The sequence below is a fragment of the Melanostigma gelatinosum genome (genome assembly GCF_949748355.1).
Source record: "Melanostigma gelatinosum genome assembly, chromosome: 12".
NCBI classification, from domain to species: Eukaryota; Metazoa; Chordata; class Actinopteri; order Perciformes; family Zoarcidae; genus Melanostigma; species Melanostigma gelatinosum.
In genome coordinates, this window is record NC_136645.1 from 8164138 (window position 1) to 8180307 (window position 16170).

The 16170-nt window shown below is 43.6% G+C and overlaps 1 protein-coding gene across 1 annotated transcript; it reads right to left on the minus strand.

Annotated features, from left to right (window-relative positions):
* Positions 1–1014: 1014 nt before the first annotated feature.
* Positions 1015–15911, minus strand: LOC306785668 (protein FAM13A-like). Its single transcript, XM_079280124.1, has 21 exons — positions 15800–15911; positions 14968–15169; positions 14580–14789; positions 13688–13868; positions 12368–12539; positions 11638–11759; positions 8473–8685; positions 8148–8271; positions 7728–7825; positions 7122–7164; positions 6536–6613; positions 5251–5452; positions 4340–4574; positions 4117–4240; positions 3524–3605; positions 2827–3047; positions 2626–2709; positions 2399–2503; positions 2050–2237; positions 1559–1660; positions 1015–1144 (listed from the first exon to the last, which is right to left on the minus strand). The coding sequence occupies exons 1-21, from the start codon at positions 15827–15829 to the stop codon at positions 1021–1023; spliced, it is 2940 nt and encodes a 979-aa protein (XP_079136250.1). The 5' UTR covers positions 15830–15911; the 3' UTR covers positions 1015–1020.
* Positions 15912–16170: the final 259 nt, after the last annotated feature.

Here is a 16170-nt window from a genome sequence, read left to right on the forward strand (position 1 = left end):
ATTTTGTTAATGACCTTTGCCTTGTTATTATTATGCTGATGATTGCGTATGTGTGGACAAGCATTTTGTTGTTTCCAATGTTTTCTTCTCATTTCACAGTAGACCTTTTCTACTCCTAGTGGCACAGACTGGTACTACAGTTTTCTAGGGCCGCAGCATCATCGGTCATCTTTCGTTACACCAAAGGTATTAAACCAGACGTGAGACCTCTGTAGAATCTTAGCAGTACTAATTCAACAGCCTCTCAGATGTGTATTCACCAAGTCTGACCGAATGTGAACTACTTGTTGACCTTTAAAAAAAAAAAAAGCATGAAAGCTGTTAGTACCTCTACCACAGCAACCTTTTCTGCAACAACCGCTCTTATTTTATCGTAGTCTGGCCGGAAAGAAAGTAGAACCATAAACTGTTTAGCAGAATAAATATTTATTTTTATTGATACATTCATATATATATTATCTCTCTCTTCATATAGAAAACGATATAAACCAGAAGTGCACAATGTCAAAAGCTCTGACCATTAACAACTGCATTTAAGAGGGATTACTTCATACAGGCAAAACAGGGGATAAACACGAATTTGACAGCATATAGAACTTGCACTGGAATAGTTTTGTTCTCATATTTCTCTAGGTGAACACGTAAAGTGACTTAAGATCAACGCTGAAGTTCTTAATGCATATCGTAGCACAATGTAGGACAAAGAAACTGACATGCACAACATGATTGTCTCATTGATTGCATTTAAGCTTGCACCTTTTTTTTCCCACATTAACGATGGACAAAGCTGTCCAAAACTAGTGTTATGGCAAGGACAAAAAAGGCAAGTAACAAAGTGCCATAAACATACGTTTAGTAATTGTAAATTACTAATATGTTGACATAAATGACAAAGGATGTGTTTTTGGGACAGAAACTGCAGTTGCGCAGCATTTCATTAAGACTTTCCACCAGTATTAGTCATGTAAAGTGCATAAACAAGAGCATGGCATGGAACAACCAGATTCCCACTGTGTTAACTCAACTAGTCTTGGTTGAGTCCCGTTTACTGAGCAGGACCTTGAGGAGGCGGAGCTTCGCTTTGAGGTTCTTGTACTGGCAGTACTCCTCTGCCATCGGTCCACGGTCGTCCTTCTGACAAGCCCTGTTAACAATAAATAGAGAAGAAAGATGCAAAACGTCAGTCGTTTCAAACAACCTGCAGCAGCTTCCACTACTGGTTGATAGTCCCTATGTTGCCTTACTCGGATAGCTTTGAACAGTGTGTATTGTAATCAAAAACTTAGATGTGTCGTTTACTTTGGAGGACTAACATGTACAGGACGAAGGATGTGTACAGTTCCGAGCAAACGTCGATCTCTCCGTCTCTTTCCTGAGCTCTGTGTGCTGTATTAACGTTAAGTGACACTGTCGTACCATTACGATGGACTTTCTTTTGTGGATGTTTTTTTCTTTGTTTTTCACAAGGCATTGTTGGAAACCAAATGTTCCAAGTTTATTAAAAGACAAAATAAAATTCAAAAGCCAAGTGGTTTGGATGTGTGTGTGTAACCTTCACCTGCCGGTCTGCATGTAGAAGTGGTCCTCAAAGTCTCGGAGCGCCAGGTGAAGCCTCTGCTTCTCTAATCGTGCCGTCCTGAGGTGATCCAGTAACTCATGTCTGTAAAGAAAGAATCAAAGAAATCCTTAAATAAATAATAACTTCCTGCGATTATGAATGATCCAAAAAACTGAGTAGTAAAATATATCGTCACCTTCCTAAAATAATGGCCGAAGTAATTTTTTGACAAAAATGATTTTGTTGCCTAAATCATCTTATGATGCTGGCCACCTCTGGTAAAATCGCCTACATCCTCCGATGAACAGATCATGCTATTCTACCCCTGTAATATAATGGCCTATGTCAAGACTCCAGAGTGTTAGGCCGCTTTATTTTGTATTTTCTGAAAAACCTGAAAAAATGACTTCGGCCATTAATTTAGGAAGGTGACGATATTGAAAATGCCATGATGGAGCATGATGCCCCACACAGACACACACACTCTCTACCTGGAAGCTTCATGTAGTGTTGCCATTGTGATGATCTGTGGCTGTAGATCCTTCACCTCCTCCAGCGGGGACACTAGAGGTGTTTCAGACATTTCTAGAGAAGGCAGGCGCAGCAGCTTATCTGAAGATTCCAGCAGCCTGGGGCTTTGTTGTTTAGGACGCTCTTCATCAGAGCCCTCCTCTTCCTCCTATGTAGACACGAGCACACAGGGTGGCAATGCTTGTCATATGTAGACCTCATATCTGGCCACTAGAGGGCAACAGAGTGACACTTCGTATGCCATGGACAGTTTATCCACACAAAATCCGGAGGGTTTCTCTTGTACTGTATTGTTAGATATTCACTTACAATGGTGGTAATGACGGCTGCAGCAGCAGAGGAAAGCAGCAGCTGCTTGACGAGACGGTACTGATCGTAGAAAGGTTTCATCAGAGTCCGCTCCTGCCTGGTGCTCTGAAGACAGAAACCACTTTGTTATTGTTGAGAGAAAGAGAAACCAACCATGTTAGGACAAGGAGATGAGCGCTAAAGTATTAAAGTGAAATAACAGATACACATATAGGAGGGGGTCTTACCGGTCGTCCGTGCAGACTCTCAAAGTAGAGCAAACACTTCTGCAGACTGGCCTTCTCCATGGACATCTGGAAATGGGACATCTCCTGCACATAAATGCACAAATGACATAGATTATGGTGATGTTTTAGTCTTTACTGTTTTGCAAATCTATATTACACTTTTTGTGTGTGTGTAGTGAAAGCATTTCTGCCTAAACCAACCTCCACACTGTCCGGTAGGCTCAGCTCTCGTCGTCTTTCCTTCAGTCTGTTGCTTATGGCGTTGACGGTTTCCTCCGCGTGTGGCTTGCTGTTACTGTTGTTAAGTTGCTGCAGCGCGGTGTCTGTAAGTGCTGCTTCCCTCTGGTCTCTGCATGTTTCAGCTGATGGGTTTAGGTCTCCCTGTCCTCTCAGACCCTCTTCTGATTGTTTCAGTTTCAGCTCTGAAAAAGTTCAGAAAAACTTTTTGGTGACATATTTTATAAGATACTATACCATAACATTTTTTATGACTTTGAGTAACATCTTTTATGGCACACTATACTATGACGTTTTTTATGACGTACTACAGTATTAAATTTCTCATGACTATTTGATGACATACTAAACTATGTCATCTTTAAAGACTTTTTGGTGAAATCTTTCATGGCATACTATACAATGACATCATTAAAGATTTTTTTTTGACCATTTGTATGACATTGTTTAAGACGTTTTCCTGACATTTCATAAGTCACAGGAGCAATTCTTCGTCAGAATGAGCACTTTTCCTTTTGATACTAGTATGAGTACTTTCAGCTGATTATACTATTTTTACATTGTTGTATTTATACTTTTTCTCAAGCAATCTAAATACATCTTCCACCATTGCAATCATGAATCATGTGTGTGAGTGTGTGTGCGTGGGTTTTAAACTGACCTTTAAGCTGCTTGCGACTCTTGATGAGCTCCTTCATCAGTCTAGCCACCTCTGGATGTGCCGTCTTGTCGTTATGTGCCGGCTGACAAAAACAACAAACTCACATCACTGAAAGAACTTGGTCTCTTGTATTAAGTACCTGTAACTTTACTCTGTACGTTGTCCGCTGGTCTGAGATCTAATTTTAGCATAATTCTGTTGTGTAGCAGCCCTCTCAACCAGTTGAACAAGGATGAGTGGTTTAACAAACTGTCATTTTCTAATGTACCAGCAGAGGGAGTAGATCACTCTAGTATGATGTTCATAGCATCCACAGCTTCATTTTACTACTTTATCATCACTTATTCCCTCACTCACTCACACACACACACACACACACACACACACACACACACACACACACACACACACACACACACACACACACACACACACACACACACACACACACACACACACACACACACACACACACACACACACACACACAATCAGGACCAAATAGCTTCAGAGCTTCACACTCTGAGGCAATAACTTCCAATAAAATCATAACACAGGAGAATCCAGCTGACCGAGCATCTCTGATTTCTCACCTTATAGTGCTTCTCCTGTTCAAAACGCTCCTCAAAACGCCTGATCCTCTTCTTCAGGGTGTGAATGTGTCTCTTGAGCACTAAGATGGACACGTCTGACTCTGTATGGCCACTGCTGCGAGCCCTGAAGACAGAAACACAAACAGTTCCGTGATGCAAGGAGGACTGGTGCCGTGCATTTAACCATCACCTGGGATCTCATCTGAGAAAACAATGGTCTTACATGCGTATGTGCTGTGAGCTGGGTGGAGAAGGGGCTGCGTCGGGGTCGAGGTTGTAGCGCAGGCTGTGACTGAGGTTGGGGCAGCGAGGCGAAGGAATGGGGCAGTCACTCATCGTGAAACGAGAGAGGAGCGGGCTGGTGTTAGGGCCTGGTGGGCTCGGCAGGGTGTCGTTTCCTGAAATCCCCTCAGAAGAAAGTGGACTGGACTCCGATGAACGAGGGAATGCCATGTGTACTGTAACAGACAGAAAGGACAAAATATCAACTTAAATCCTGAAATTACCCATAAATAGACAAAATAAGAGATGTGAGAGAAGGAGAAAGAGGGTCGAGGGGAAGTAAGGAAGAGAAAGAGAGGGAGGCGAGACATTAACGACAATGAAAGAATGAGAAATAGCTCTTTCCTATTCAAGCTACAAAGACATCCAAAAGAAACCTTTCTATCAATGTTTAGCCACAACAAAGACATGGAAAAACAAAAGTGTAAATCAAAACTACACTGGCTGTGGCTGTGCAGTGCTGCAACAGTAACAGCATCGTAAGCTTGGTGCGCCGTTACCGACACACCCAGCTGTGGGAAAGGATGAAGCTCACAGCTCGCTGTCAAGACCTATTGGTCTTTATTTAACGTGCACCAACGGAATCACAGCAGTCAGAGAGATGCTCTGAATGAAAACAGGTGATGAATTAGATTCTATTAATAGATCGAGTATGAAGTGCGGTTCTTGCACTGACAGGGTTCTGGGTTTGATTCCCAATGAGACCCTCCAAGCTGACAATGACGGCACTGTGACATGCTCTGGGCATAACTTGCCTAAATACATTTATGAAAAAAGTAGACAATGGGCTTTTACAACCCCAAACAGATATTTAACTTGAGAAATAGGGCTATCATCACTTCACTGTCTTACCAGACTGTGGCGAGTCGACCGGATCCCGAGCTGGTGGTGACGACGACGAGTGGAGAGGCAGCTTGTGGGTCAAATTCAGATTCTTTACTTCCGTAAAAAGAGGCTGTTGCTGGGCAGGCAGGTTATCCTGAACTTGGGGGTCTACCGGTGAAGGCGGGGGTCCAAAGTCAGCATCTAGGGCTTGTAGCTTGGAAGAGGGGCTCTGGAAACAGAAGCAGAACATGGCTCCAGGGATGCAGACGGGCAGCGACAGGAGAAGTCAGAGCGGCGTCGTAGTTTGTGTGGAAGGGATTCTTCAACGCGTCACATGCTGCTCAGAGAAAACCTGTAAAAACCAATTTACTCTCTCCGATGTAAATATACACTCTGCTGTGAAGCGTGGTTCGGCAGAGAGAGTTGCAGGAAGAGGTGAGATGAGTGGATGCCTCGTCCTCCTGAGAGAGGAATGAGTCAGAGGACAGTGAATACAGCTCTGTGAGCAGGCTGCTTTGGCAGGTGGCTGAAGTACAAGAGCAAAAAAAAAGAGCAAATCCTTGATCATCCAAAGCTCACAGTCAGAACAAACGCAGGCAGAAATCGTCATTGCAAGCAGCACCCCCCCCCCCCCCCCCCCCCCCCCCCAAAAGAGATCCCCTAAATCCACATGGCTCTCCTTCTGACCGGCGTTCCGGGAACGGGAGAAGGGAGGGGGGGGGAATACCTCTCGTGTGGGTGTGCGCCGCACGAGGAAGGAGAGAGGCGCTGTATATGACGAGGCGTTTCCATGGCAACGTTGTCAGACTGAGCCAAGGAGTCGTTTTGACGGAGCTGCAGGGAGTCACGTAGCCTCTGTATGAGAGTGTGTGTGTGTGTGATATTGGGTGTAGATGCAATGAATTCTGATGCACGGTGAGAAGACAACCGCACCAAAAAATGTTCTCAAATGTCGGAATATAATGCAGATTTTGTTTTTGGGGCTTTTGTTTTGTTGATTGATGTGCTCTGACATCATTGTCAGCGTCATCAGCAGCAGCAGATAAGGGCTCTGCTTCTCCTTTCCCATCCCCCGGCGCTTCATTCATAAAAAACTATTAAAAAACACTGCTTTGTGCGTCACGCAGAGGTGGAAGGATGGAAGGGAGGGGAAGAAAAACACCCATGGGCAAGAAAGCTCACACACACACACACACAAATCACTGCAGGTATCAACTGTCTTGTTGTCACAGATACCCTCAACCTAAACAAAGTGTTTGTGTCCATATTTGTGTCTATCTATCTATAAAGATTGCGGGGAAGGAGAACGTACGTCACGGCTGTTGTTCCTGCCTCTGCAATCACGATGTCTGTCAGGAGAACCACTACATCCTCCGTCTCCTCCTCTCCCCTGAAGAAACAGACCGCATACGCACCGATGAAGTCAGATTCCCAAAGCCCTCTTACTGACTGACGCCCCCATGTACACGCAAATATGGAGGTTACAATGACACATGCAGAGACACATCCTTTCATCTACTTTTTCAGCAGGTCAAATTATCTTTTCATCATAAATCGTGTTATATTGTGGGTTAGTCTGGTAAACCTGTTGTAGTCGGTCGTGGCATCAACAGTTTAACATCAGCCCCTTTTCCTCTGTCTGTGCTGTAAATCTAACCAAGTATTCATGTCAATTTGAAACTTTTCTTTTAATCTACAACCTTGGGTGAACTGCCTGGACTTCCAGGCTCTTTCAGAGTGCTTTTCATGTGCATTAGTGCATTATATTTTTGCTAGCTCACAAGCCGATGGCTATAAACTCTCAGACCTGGCTTTCAGAGGATGAATGGATTTAAAAAACGGGGGTCAGTAGAAATGATTTGAAGATGGCAGCCAGCGCTCGACAAAGGTCCGTTTACCTTCTCTTTGGCTTCCGTCTTGTACTCCGTGCAGCACAGCTTGCTGAAAAACAAAGACCGTCAACAACAGGCAAATACGATAAAACTGCAATAAAATAAGAACACCGTTTCTCCCCGTGGTCCACAATCCATGTGACTTTAACAACCATGGGGCTCCGTCTGCATTCATAATCAATACTGCATCACACCGCCCAGCGCTTTCTGAAGCTTTGAGGCCATACAGTCATTAAGGTTATGGCTTATTCATGTCTGACACTAATGAGGCATAATTGCCCTGTCCTGAGGCAGCGCAAACAAAAGCTCAGCGTGCCGCCATGCTAGTGTCGACCTAATCCAGCTAGTCGGTCGGCTCCACGTGAGCCCCTGTGGCAAGTCAGTGTTAGTTGGACTGGAATCTTATCAAAACCATGACTGTGAGCAGAGCAGTGATCTGATAACCTACTTCTCATCTGACTGGGCTGAGAGATGAGCTGAGATCAACCAGCATCCAAAGGAATTAGATCAATACATTGATACGTTTCAACCACTCCAGAACTGCTAACACAGACACTTTTGTTGGTGGTTCTTCCGCAAATATATGTCTTTGTGCAGAAACGTTCCCCTCACCTCTCCGCGTGCCGAGTCCGTGTTTGGTTGTTGTTCTGCGATTCATTCGCTATGCAGCAGTCTGAAATTGAGGATTTCTGTCCCGCATCTGTGGAAGCCTGAAAAACAATTCAGTTCCACTCACATGTTGAGCTGAAAGATGTTCCGCTTTAAACATTTAAAGCATTATTGTGCTTTGTTTCTCTATTCAACACTGCATACTCCACAGAATATATTCTGCAGCATGAGCAGCAGGTGACTGTACGTCTTTTTCTGATTTAATTCACCACATCTTTAGAGATCTGGTCTAAATATAAACATGTAAGATCATAGAAACAGTTTAGTCGCTCAATGATATTCACAGCGGGAGGTGTTAGTGCTGAAAGCTGGAGATAGTTTAATGGGCCCGGGAAAGAGAGGGAAAGAACCAACAATGCACACCGTTGAACAGTCGTCTTTAACGGGTGAGGAAGGTGTCCTTCTGTCTTCTACCTCTTCCTCCTCTTCCTCCTCTTCCTCCATTGACTTGGAGGTGAATGGTGGCATCTTGTACTGCGAAAAGATCCTGTTGATGAATAAACACTCATTAAAATGTAGAGGAGCTGTACTATTCCCAGTTGTTGTTTGAATGAAAATGTATTGGCTGGTTGAGTCTTGAAGGGGGCACGTGTGTCATGTGAACAGCTGTCACCTCGTCAAACGATTTCAGCTGGAAACATCTCACCCGTGTGTGAAAACAGGAGAGACAAACGGAAGAAGCGCTCACCCCTGTGGGCTGCACTGCAACTCCGCTGGCTCCCCCTTGAGGCTTTGGGATGGTATGCTCTGGAGTGAGTGCTGCTCTGACCCTGGGTCAGTGGAGCAGGAGAGCACACAACCTGCCTCTGTACTGTCCCTTCTCTCCTCCAGAGCCTCCTGGTCTGGAATCAGCATCTGAATGTCAGCGCTGGAGTCACAACCCTGCCTCACTGCGTCAGGACTATGGAGAGACACGGAAAGAGAGAGAGAGTGAGATAGACAGAGGAGTGCACACACAGGAGGAAAGAGCACTTTCTAATGAGGCATCCTTTATTACGTGTAATGTATACAATATGGTAACGGTTAACAAATCAATGACCAATGCTTTATAGATCAGATATAAGGCTTAAATAAGAACAGAGGACATCTAAGAAACTTTTAAAGACACAAAGACACTCATAGATGGACTGCAACAACCTCGCCATGTTCAAATCTGCTTCTACTGATTGTTATGCATGATTAATAGTGTGTGTTGTATACTTCTTGTGTGATCACTTTATCTTACGTAAGTGTCTTTGAGTACCATGAAAAGCACTCTGAAGAAAAAACAACAAAACCAGTAGAGGCACTCGAATAAAACTAAGATAGATCCATGTTACGTTAGCAGGAACACAACATATGTCAAATCTAACAACACATGCGCATCCATCTGCATATCAAGTAACGTCTGGAATGTCCAACTGTGATTCTGAGAGAAACCTGCTGGCCTCCACACCAGGCAACATCAATCAGGAGTGCTTGATCTCATGCTACACGATGACATGACTCATGGAGCTCTATGGAGCTGCTCCCGGTGACAACAGCACAACTGATATGCCTCGACCACACGAGACACGTCTGCTTAAAGCGAGCTGTAACCTACAGCAGACGGGTCAGTACAGCAGCAGCAAGAAACTAACAAGACGCACACATTAGCCACTGCTTCTCAAACCACAGAGTTATTTGTGTGTCCATAACAGCATGCTCTAAAGCGACTACATCTAGTCCAAAGAACACGTTGCATTATCTCACTCACATGAGGAGGACCGTAGACCCGTGGTTATTTCCACTGAAGCAGATGAGACAAGAAAACATCCTTTGCCAAAAAACGTCTACACTCAAAGCAGCTAGAATACGGATTCACATACGACAGCGAGCAGGTTGCTACTTTAGAGGGACGGAAAAAAACAAAGACAGAAAGAAAAGAGAGCACAGATGAGGAGTGCTTGATGGTCAAAAACACAAGTGACACTCGGAGGCAGAGAGTTCACCCACCCGCTTCAATTACCGGTGCACACACACACACACACACACACACACACACACACGGACGGACAAGCGCACAAGCTCGCAGACCCAGATATAAACTCCCATAGGGCAGCACATATCTGGGATCAACAATGCCTGTTCTAGCACTAGAATAGAGGTTGAAGTAGGCCGAGACACAAATAGACAAATAAATGCAACACAGACGCATACATTCACACTCAAACACGCCAGCTTAAACGGTGACAGATATGCTGAATCAGAATTATTGATGAGTAATACTGATGTGTAAAACCTGACAACATAGGGAAGATTATTCATGAGTATCGACCAACAAACCCCATTTATATAGAACATATATTTCTTGACCTACATATCCAAACGTGAGCTGAAAACTGATCATTTTCGGGATAAATTAGAGACGTTGTAAGATATCAGTTAAGTAAATGACTTAGTGAAAACCCTCTGTCCTTTTTCTTAGAATTAAACAGACACTTGTTTTGAAATCCAACCCTTTGTAGGTATAATTAGACTAGAATTAATATGGACTGTGACGTTAGTGGGAAGCTTAGAGGTCCAGACATAACCAGACGGAACAGCATGTAGGTGCATTTTTGGAGACACAACATCCAAATCCCAGTCTGACATGTCTCAATGAAAACAACCGAAAAAGGGCCAATTATTTTTTGTTTAAATGGAAACTTTAACCTTTTTTCACAAAAGAACCATGAGAAATATTGTAACTTTGTCTGAACCCTGAGCTGCTGCACTTGTCATGAAGAACATTGTAAATAAACACAAGAGCAAAATACATGTTCAAACCCACATCCACACTGTAGCTATTTCATCTGGACGCCCTCAGGTGAGGAAACTCAGACTAACAACGAAAGAGGAATTCAGACAATACATCAGATCGAAAGGACAGACAGCTGATGCTGCAGCTTCTTCTGCCTGCTTAAGCTGTGGCAACAAATACAAGGTTGTGCCTGTCGGTGTGCTGCAATGCAACGACTTGGAACGGCCACCAACCCTTTACCCCATCTAAGCTGTAAAAGACACACACACATTCTGCACATGTCATGCCACCTGATGACTCCTCTTTAAACAGACACGTAGCATACAGAGTAGTTAAATTACAGTCTGGCCAGTCTGACAGCTCCGACCTTTAGATATTTCTATGATCTTCCTATCAAATGTTGCCAGTAGTTCACAAGGATTTATGAGTAATACGTCATGCATATTTTGAAATAACATCCTCATTGACCTGAATTCCACCGAGGACAGATCTGTATCATCACAAAGTAAACAAGAGGAACAAGCCTTTACCTCCATTAACTTCAAGCAGATCTCCCGTCTACACACAAACACAAATGAAGATACCAGACACACAACTATACTGACATACTGTCACGTGGACGACAGCCACGAAATGAATTAGCAAATGCAAGTGAATGCCATGTTGCATGCCGACTAGCGGCGGACAATAGGAGACAATGAATAAATGTACTTTGACGGCTGCAACCTTGTGGCAACAATTTAAAAATAGGAAAGAGCACAGTAGCCTCAGAGTTGTCAGTGGGAAAAGTTCCCAACAAGCAGATGGCAGCTAGTTTGTAGATTCTGTCTGGGGGACCAATTCGCCATTGACCCATTTCTCTGTTCCTTCAAGCAGCAACACTGTGGTGCCATTTTTTTTATATTTGCAATCAGAAATCAGCTGAACATGCAACAGCTGAATACAGAGTGAAATGCAGGTCCAAATAATCCCCCGGGACAAGATTTAGAAGGGAGAGAATTCTGTATGTTCATTCCACATGACTATTCAGTGATGTCTGTCTGTCTGTCGAGTGCAGTGACAAGGTTACAGATGCTAAGGTAACGATAGTACCTGTTGAGTTGACACGGCATCCGTATTGTTTGATTAAAAGCACTGGTCGCTGAGATGGAAGCGGTCTCTCCCTCCAAACTCTCCACACTACTCTGCTCTGAGTGACATCTGCTGGATCGGACCTACCGAGGACAAAAAGAGTAAATACACACACACACACACACACACACACACACACACACACACACACCATAAAAAAACTTTATGCATTTAATGTATACAGGGTTTCTGCAAATTAAGTTTAAGACTTTGTAATACCACTGCAATTTTATGTTGAATATATCAACAATACCAAGTAATGTAATTAATCATTTAACATGGCCAGTAACCAGATAAGTGGATAAGCTTTATCCACAGCTAATGTGGCTAGCAGTAGCAGCAGGCTTTGCTACAGGTCTGATGGTGAAGGCTCAGACTCCACAAAAGAGGCTCGAACAGCTACTGCACAGTCCACTGATGCAGCAATCCCACTTCTAGTTTACAGGTGTGCAATCTCCCCGATATACCCCGCAACCGCACGCAAAAGATATTTATACATAACGGTACCGTTACCACAAGAAAAGATCGAATATACTTTTCACGACTTGCTGATACCCTGTACATAGTGCACCAGTAAGAAGATAAAATAAAAGATAAAATAGTTCTCAAAAAAAAAAAAGAACAGACCACAGAAAAGCAATCAGTGATGTAACAATTTCTGTCAAAGGAAGGAGAAAAAAACACGGGTTACCTCAAAGTGTGAAAGAGCAGATAGAGCAGGAGGGGGGGAGGAGGAGGTGATTGAGGAGGCCACTGTGTCCTCGGCATGGATTGGAAAGAGAACCTTCTGATGCCTCAGGAGATGAAGCAACAGGGCGTTACACACATACTGCTCCTCCAGCATCCTGGGTCCTGAGGGAACACTGCACAAAGAGGAGAGGACACAACGACACAATGTCACATGTACTATATGTTCAAAATGGTCCTCTATTAAGAGTCAACATAATGGAAAAGGGTTCCCTTGACCAACTGGTCAGACTGCATTAGGTGACTCAAAATCTACACTCAAGAAAAAAAAAAGATTGAAATTGTGAGATGTGATGGAACATTCTCAATATGGAGGTAAGCCCCACCTCAGACCTAAATAGTGGTCACATGTTTACCTTGAAGCAGCTGTTAGTTTGTAATGAGCCATGCCGTGGTTGACATTGTCCACTACGATGTATACATGGTAGGTAGAGGTCAGCATAGCATACAGGGAAGAGGAAGTGTCAAATGTGAGTTTACACCGCGGACAGGTCATCTGGAACGACATGGACTACATAACAGATTCACACAAGAAACTGTCACACATGCTGCATGGTAGGAACATGTGCAGGTCATTTCATTTTACACTGATAGCAGGATTATTAAAATCCTGTAAAAAGAAAAACAAACAATGTACCTAAATGTAGCTTAAAAACGATTGAGTTGCTTTGTACAGCTGGGCATCGTTTTGCTGTGGGATGTGGGAAGACTTTGAAAGGTTGTTGATTGAACGGAATACATCCTTTCCTCTGTCGCAACAACTGAAACAATACAAGTCTAATTATAAGTGTGACAATGTTTACAGTGATAGCGGTAAACAGGAGGGGAGCAGTATCCTGATGACCTCTTGTTATATCGGTCTGTCTTTGTGTGTTTGCCATCCTCTGTGTTATCAGCCACACCCATTTCCTGGAAAAATCTGACTCCACCCCACCTTAGAAGTGAAGCTGTGGAAAAATGTATCAGAAGACCAACCACTGAAGCTGACAAAAAGTTTCTTTCTCCATCCGGATGTGACAAAGAAGCTTGAAGAGAGCCTACAACCACTAACTGTGAAGGGAACATTTGTGCTTTGTGGTACTTTTAGAGAAATCCAGCTACATGTCTTCAAAACAAAGTTTGAAAACCAAAATGTTAGTCGTTTAATCCAATAAACCAACTGTCAGCTGAAGCTTAATGTGAGTTAAGTCTTGATGGCAGGAATCTGGTGTCCCAGTACAGGTCTGGAGAGGATTTAAATGTGGCACCAACACCAGCAACTTACTGAAACATGCAAGGCCCAAAGACGGTGGCCAGACTTTTCACAGGCATGTGATTTGATTGGCTGTGAGTGGCCACTCTGGATAGGAAGTGGATGAGGTAAGACAAAATAATGAGGTTGCCATCAGGGAGATGGCAAAGGTTTTCTCTCAGAGACCGGTTCATCTCTGCCTCATCTGCATGTCCTAGAAATAAGCAGAAACATCATAGAAGCATTCATCAAAATGCACTTTAAATCATAAGTCTTTGGTATCTATGAATACACACTGTAACCAGCCTCAGATTCATATTACATAGTATGTTAACACACTCGTATAAGCCTTAAACAGTACATGAAATTGAAGAATATAAGCAGCTGAATACATTCATTCATTTAAATGACTGTAGAGCAAGGAGACTATTTTGCTGGACATCTTACTTACAATTAATAGCGGTACAAGAATCCAATTTTATTACTAATAATTATATAATGTACATTCAGCATCACAAAGTTTCTTGGATTTCTAACCACACGGCTCCACAGTTCTCTTTTCCCGGATCAACCTCAACCCAATTAACACTACAAAGGCTGACTCAGCAGAGTGCAGATCACCGCTGCTACAACCAGCCCATGCGTCCTCAGACAGACTTTGATTAAAATGTCAGAACAAATTGAATATTGATGCTGAATCTTTGAGCGATTCAGTCTCTTGATAAGTGACACTTACAAATGTTGCGGCAATTCATCATGTTCTTTTTAGATGTAACTTGTGTCGCTTAACCCTGAACATGTGCAGACGTTGCAACAGCAGAACTCACCAAACCCAAAACAACAAACAAATGTATCTTATGTCTGACTTGCTGTGGTATCCTTCTGATTAACCCAATAATGCCAGTCGAACATGCTCTCCTAGTACCTGTGAGGCTCAGAACCAGCTGTTCGCGCTGGGGTTCGGGAACTATGGCGGTGGGCATTTCCCGAAGGAAGAGCTTGAGGAGCGAGGCCACAGTGGAGACATCTTCCTCGTGCTCCAAGTCCACCTTTTCTCCACGGTCCCATCTCTGCCTCAGCTTCCTGGTCCGCACCACCGACCCACACAGGCGGAACAGACCTCTGTGGTGCATTCCTGTAATAATAAAACAAGAAAACAAGACGTCAGTACACATACACGTCACGTTTGAGTATTGTTTTGCATTGTGAGAGCAAGATAAAGATAGGAGAAGGAAACAGGGATGTGATAAAAGTGAATGAAAGAGGAGCAGAGGAGTCACAGAACAAGAGTAGCAAGGATGTGCCTCAATTACCCTTCGTATGGAGGAACTCCACCATGTCTCTGAGCACAATGGGTATTCCACAAACCATCTGCCCTCGCTCTCTCAGTCTTTCAAAGGAAACACCAAACACACACCTGGCGGACAGTTCAGGCTCTGAAACCAGGGTGGGAGCAATCGGCTCTGGACTGACCTTAGCAGTTGGCCTCAGGATTCTCACAGAGGACGGGTCACTCTGCATAAAAATAAGAGCGCATGCAACAGATGACTCATACACAAATCATATTGTCCCATCATTTACTTACAATAGTCACATTCCTGGATGGACAGAGACGTTTAAAAAAAAAAGGATAAATCCCAAACACATATGAGATGTAAAAGTATCCACTTCATGTGGATACATGTGTGTGTGTGTGTGTGTGTGTGTGTGTGTGTGTGTGTGTGTGTGTGTGTGTGTGTGTGTGTGTGTGTGTGTGTGTGTGTGTGTGTGGGCAGTGAGAGGGTGAGTTTTAAACCAATGAATAAGATCAGAACTATGAACATCTCATTTATTTTCTTATGTTTTTGTTGCAAAACATAATCAGTAGACCGAGAAGTGTGTGTGTGAGAGAAATAATTACTTGATTAACAATACAATGATCCACTAAGTTTCCTCGATAAAACGTGTAAATGTACATTCAACTCGCTCGTCAAGTCAAATTTGTCACAGACACCAGATGCTGCAGATTTCCATGTCACAGCAACAGTTAGCGTCAGGTTAGCTGTCTTTAGTCCCATTAGCTGCCCCAAACAAGGAGAAATCGGTTGGGCAATGGACTTTAAAACACAGAGGGATGTAACAAAATAACTTAGCAGTTTAACTTACACAGAGCGACACTGAAGCGCTTGCTCCCATGTTTTCAGCTCACGGGAAAACTCTCCATTTCTCTCCAATTGTAGAAGTATTTTCCCCTCCTCGGGATGATGAACCACTCTGAGAAACGCTGGGAAAGTCCGACGGACGACGAACAATCACTGCCATCGCCCTTACATCCCAACGTTGCGCTCACAGTATGTGTAAATAAACGCTGTTGTGATGGAGTACGGCTAGTTAGATGTACGGATAGCTTACTTCACCACCAGCTCGTGTTTACGTTGCCAGTCACGTGACACCCGTGTAACCATGGTGACTCGTCCTGGGGTTGCCAGGAGAAGGGAAAGCGGACATGTTTTTTTTTTTTTACATTTTCATGGGAG

Excerpts from the sequence above, each read along its gene's own strand:
- LOC306785668 (XM_079280124.1), bottom strand. The coding sequence starts at position 15,829 with ATGGGAGCAAGCGCTTCAGTGTCGCTCTGT. Across the intron at positions 15,170-15,799 it reads GCGCTTCAGTGTCGCTCTGT|AGTGACCCGTCCTCTGTGAG; the intron begins GTAAGTTAAACT and ends ATTTTTATGCAG. Across the intron at positions 1,145-1,558 it reads TTCTACATGCAGACCGGCAG|GGCTTGTCAGAAGGACGACC; the intron begins GTGAAGGTTACA and ends TATTGTTAACAG.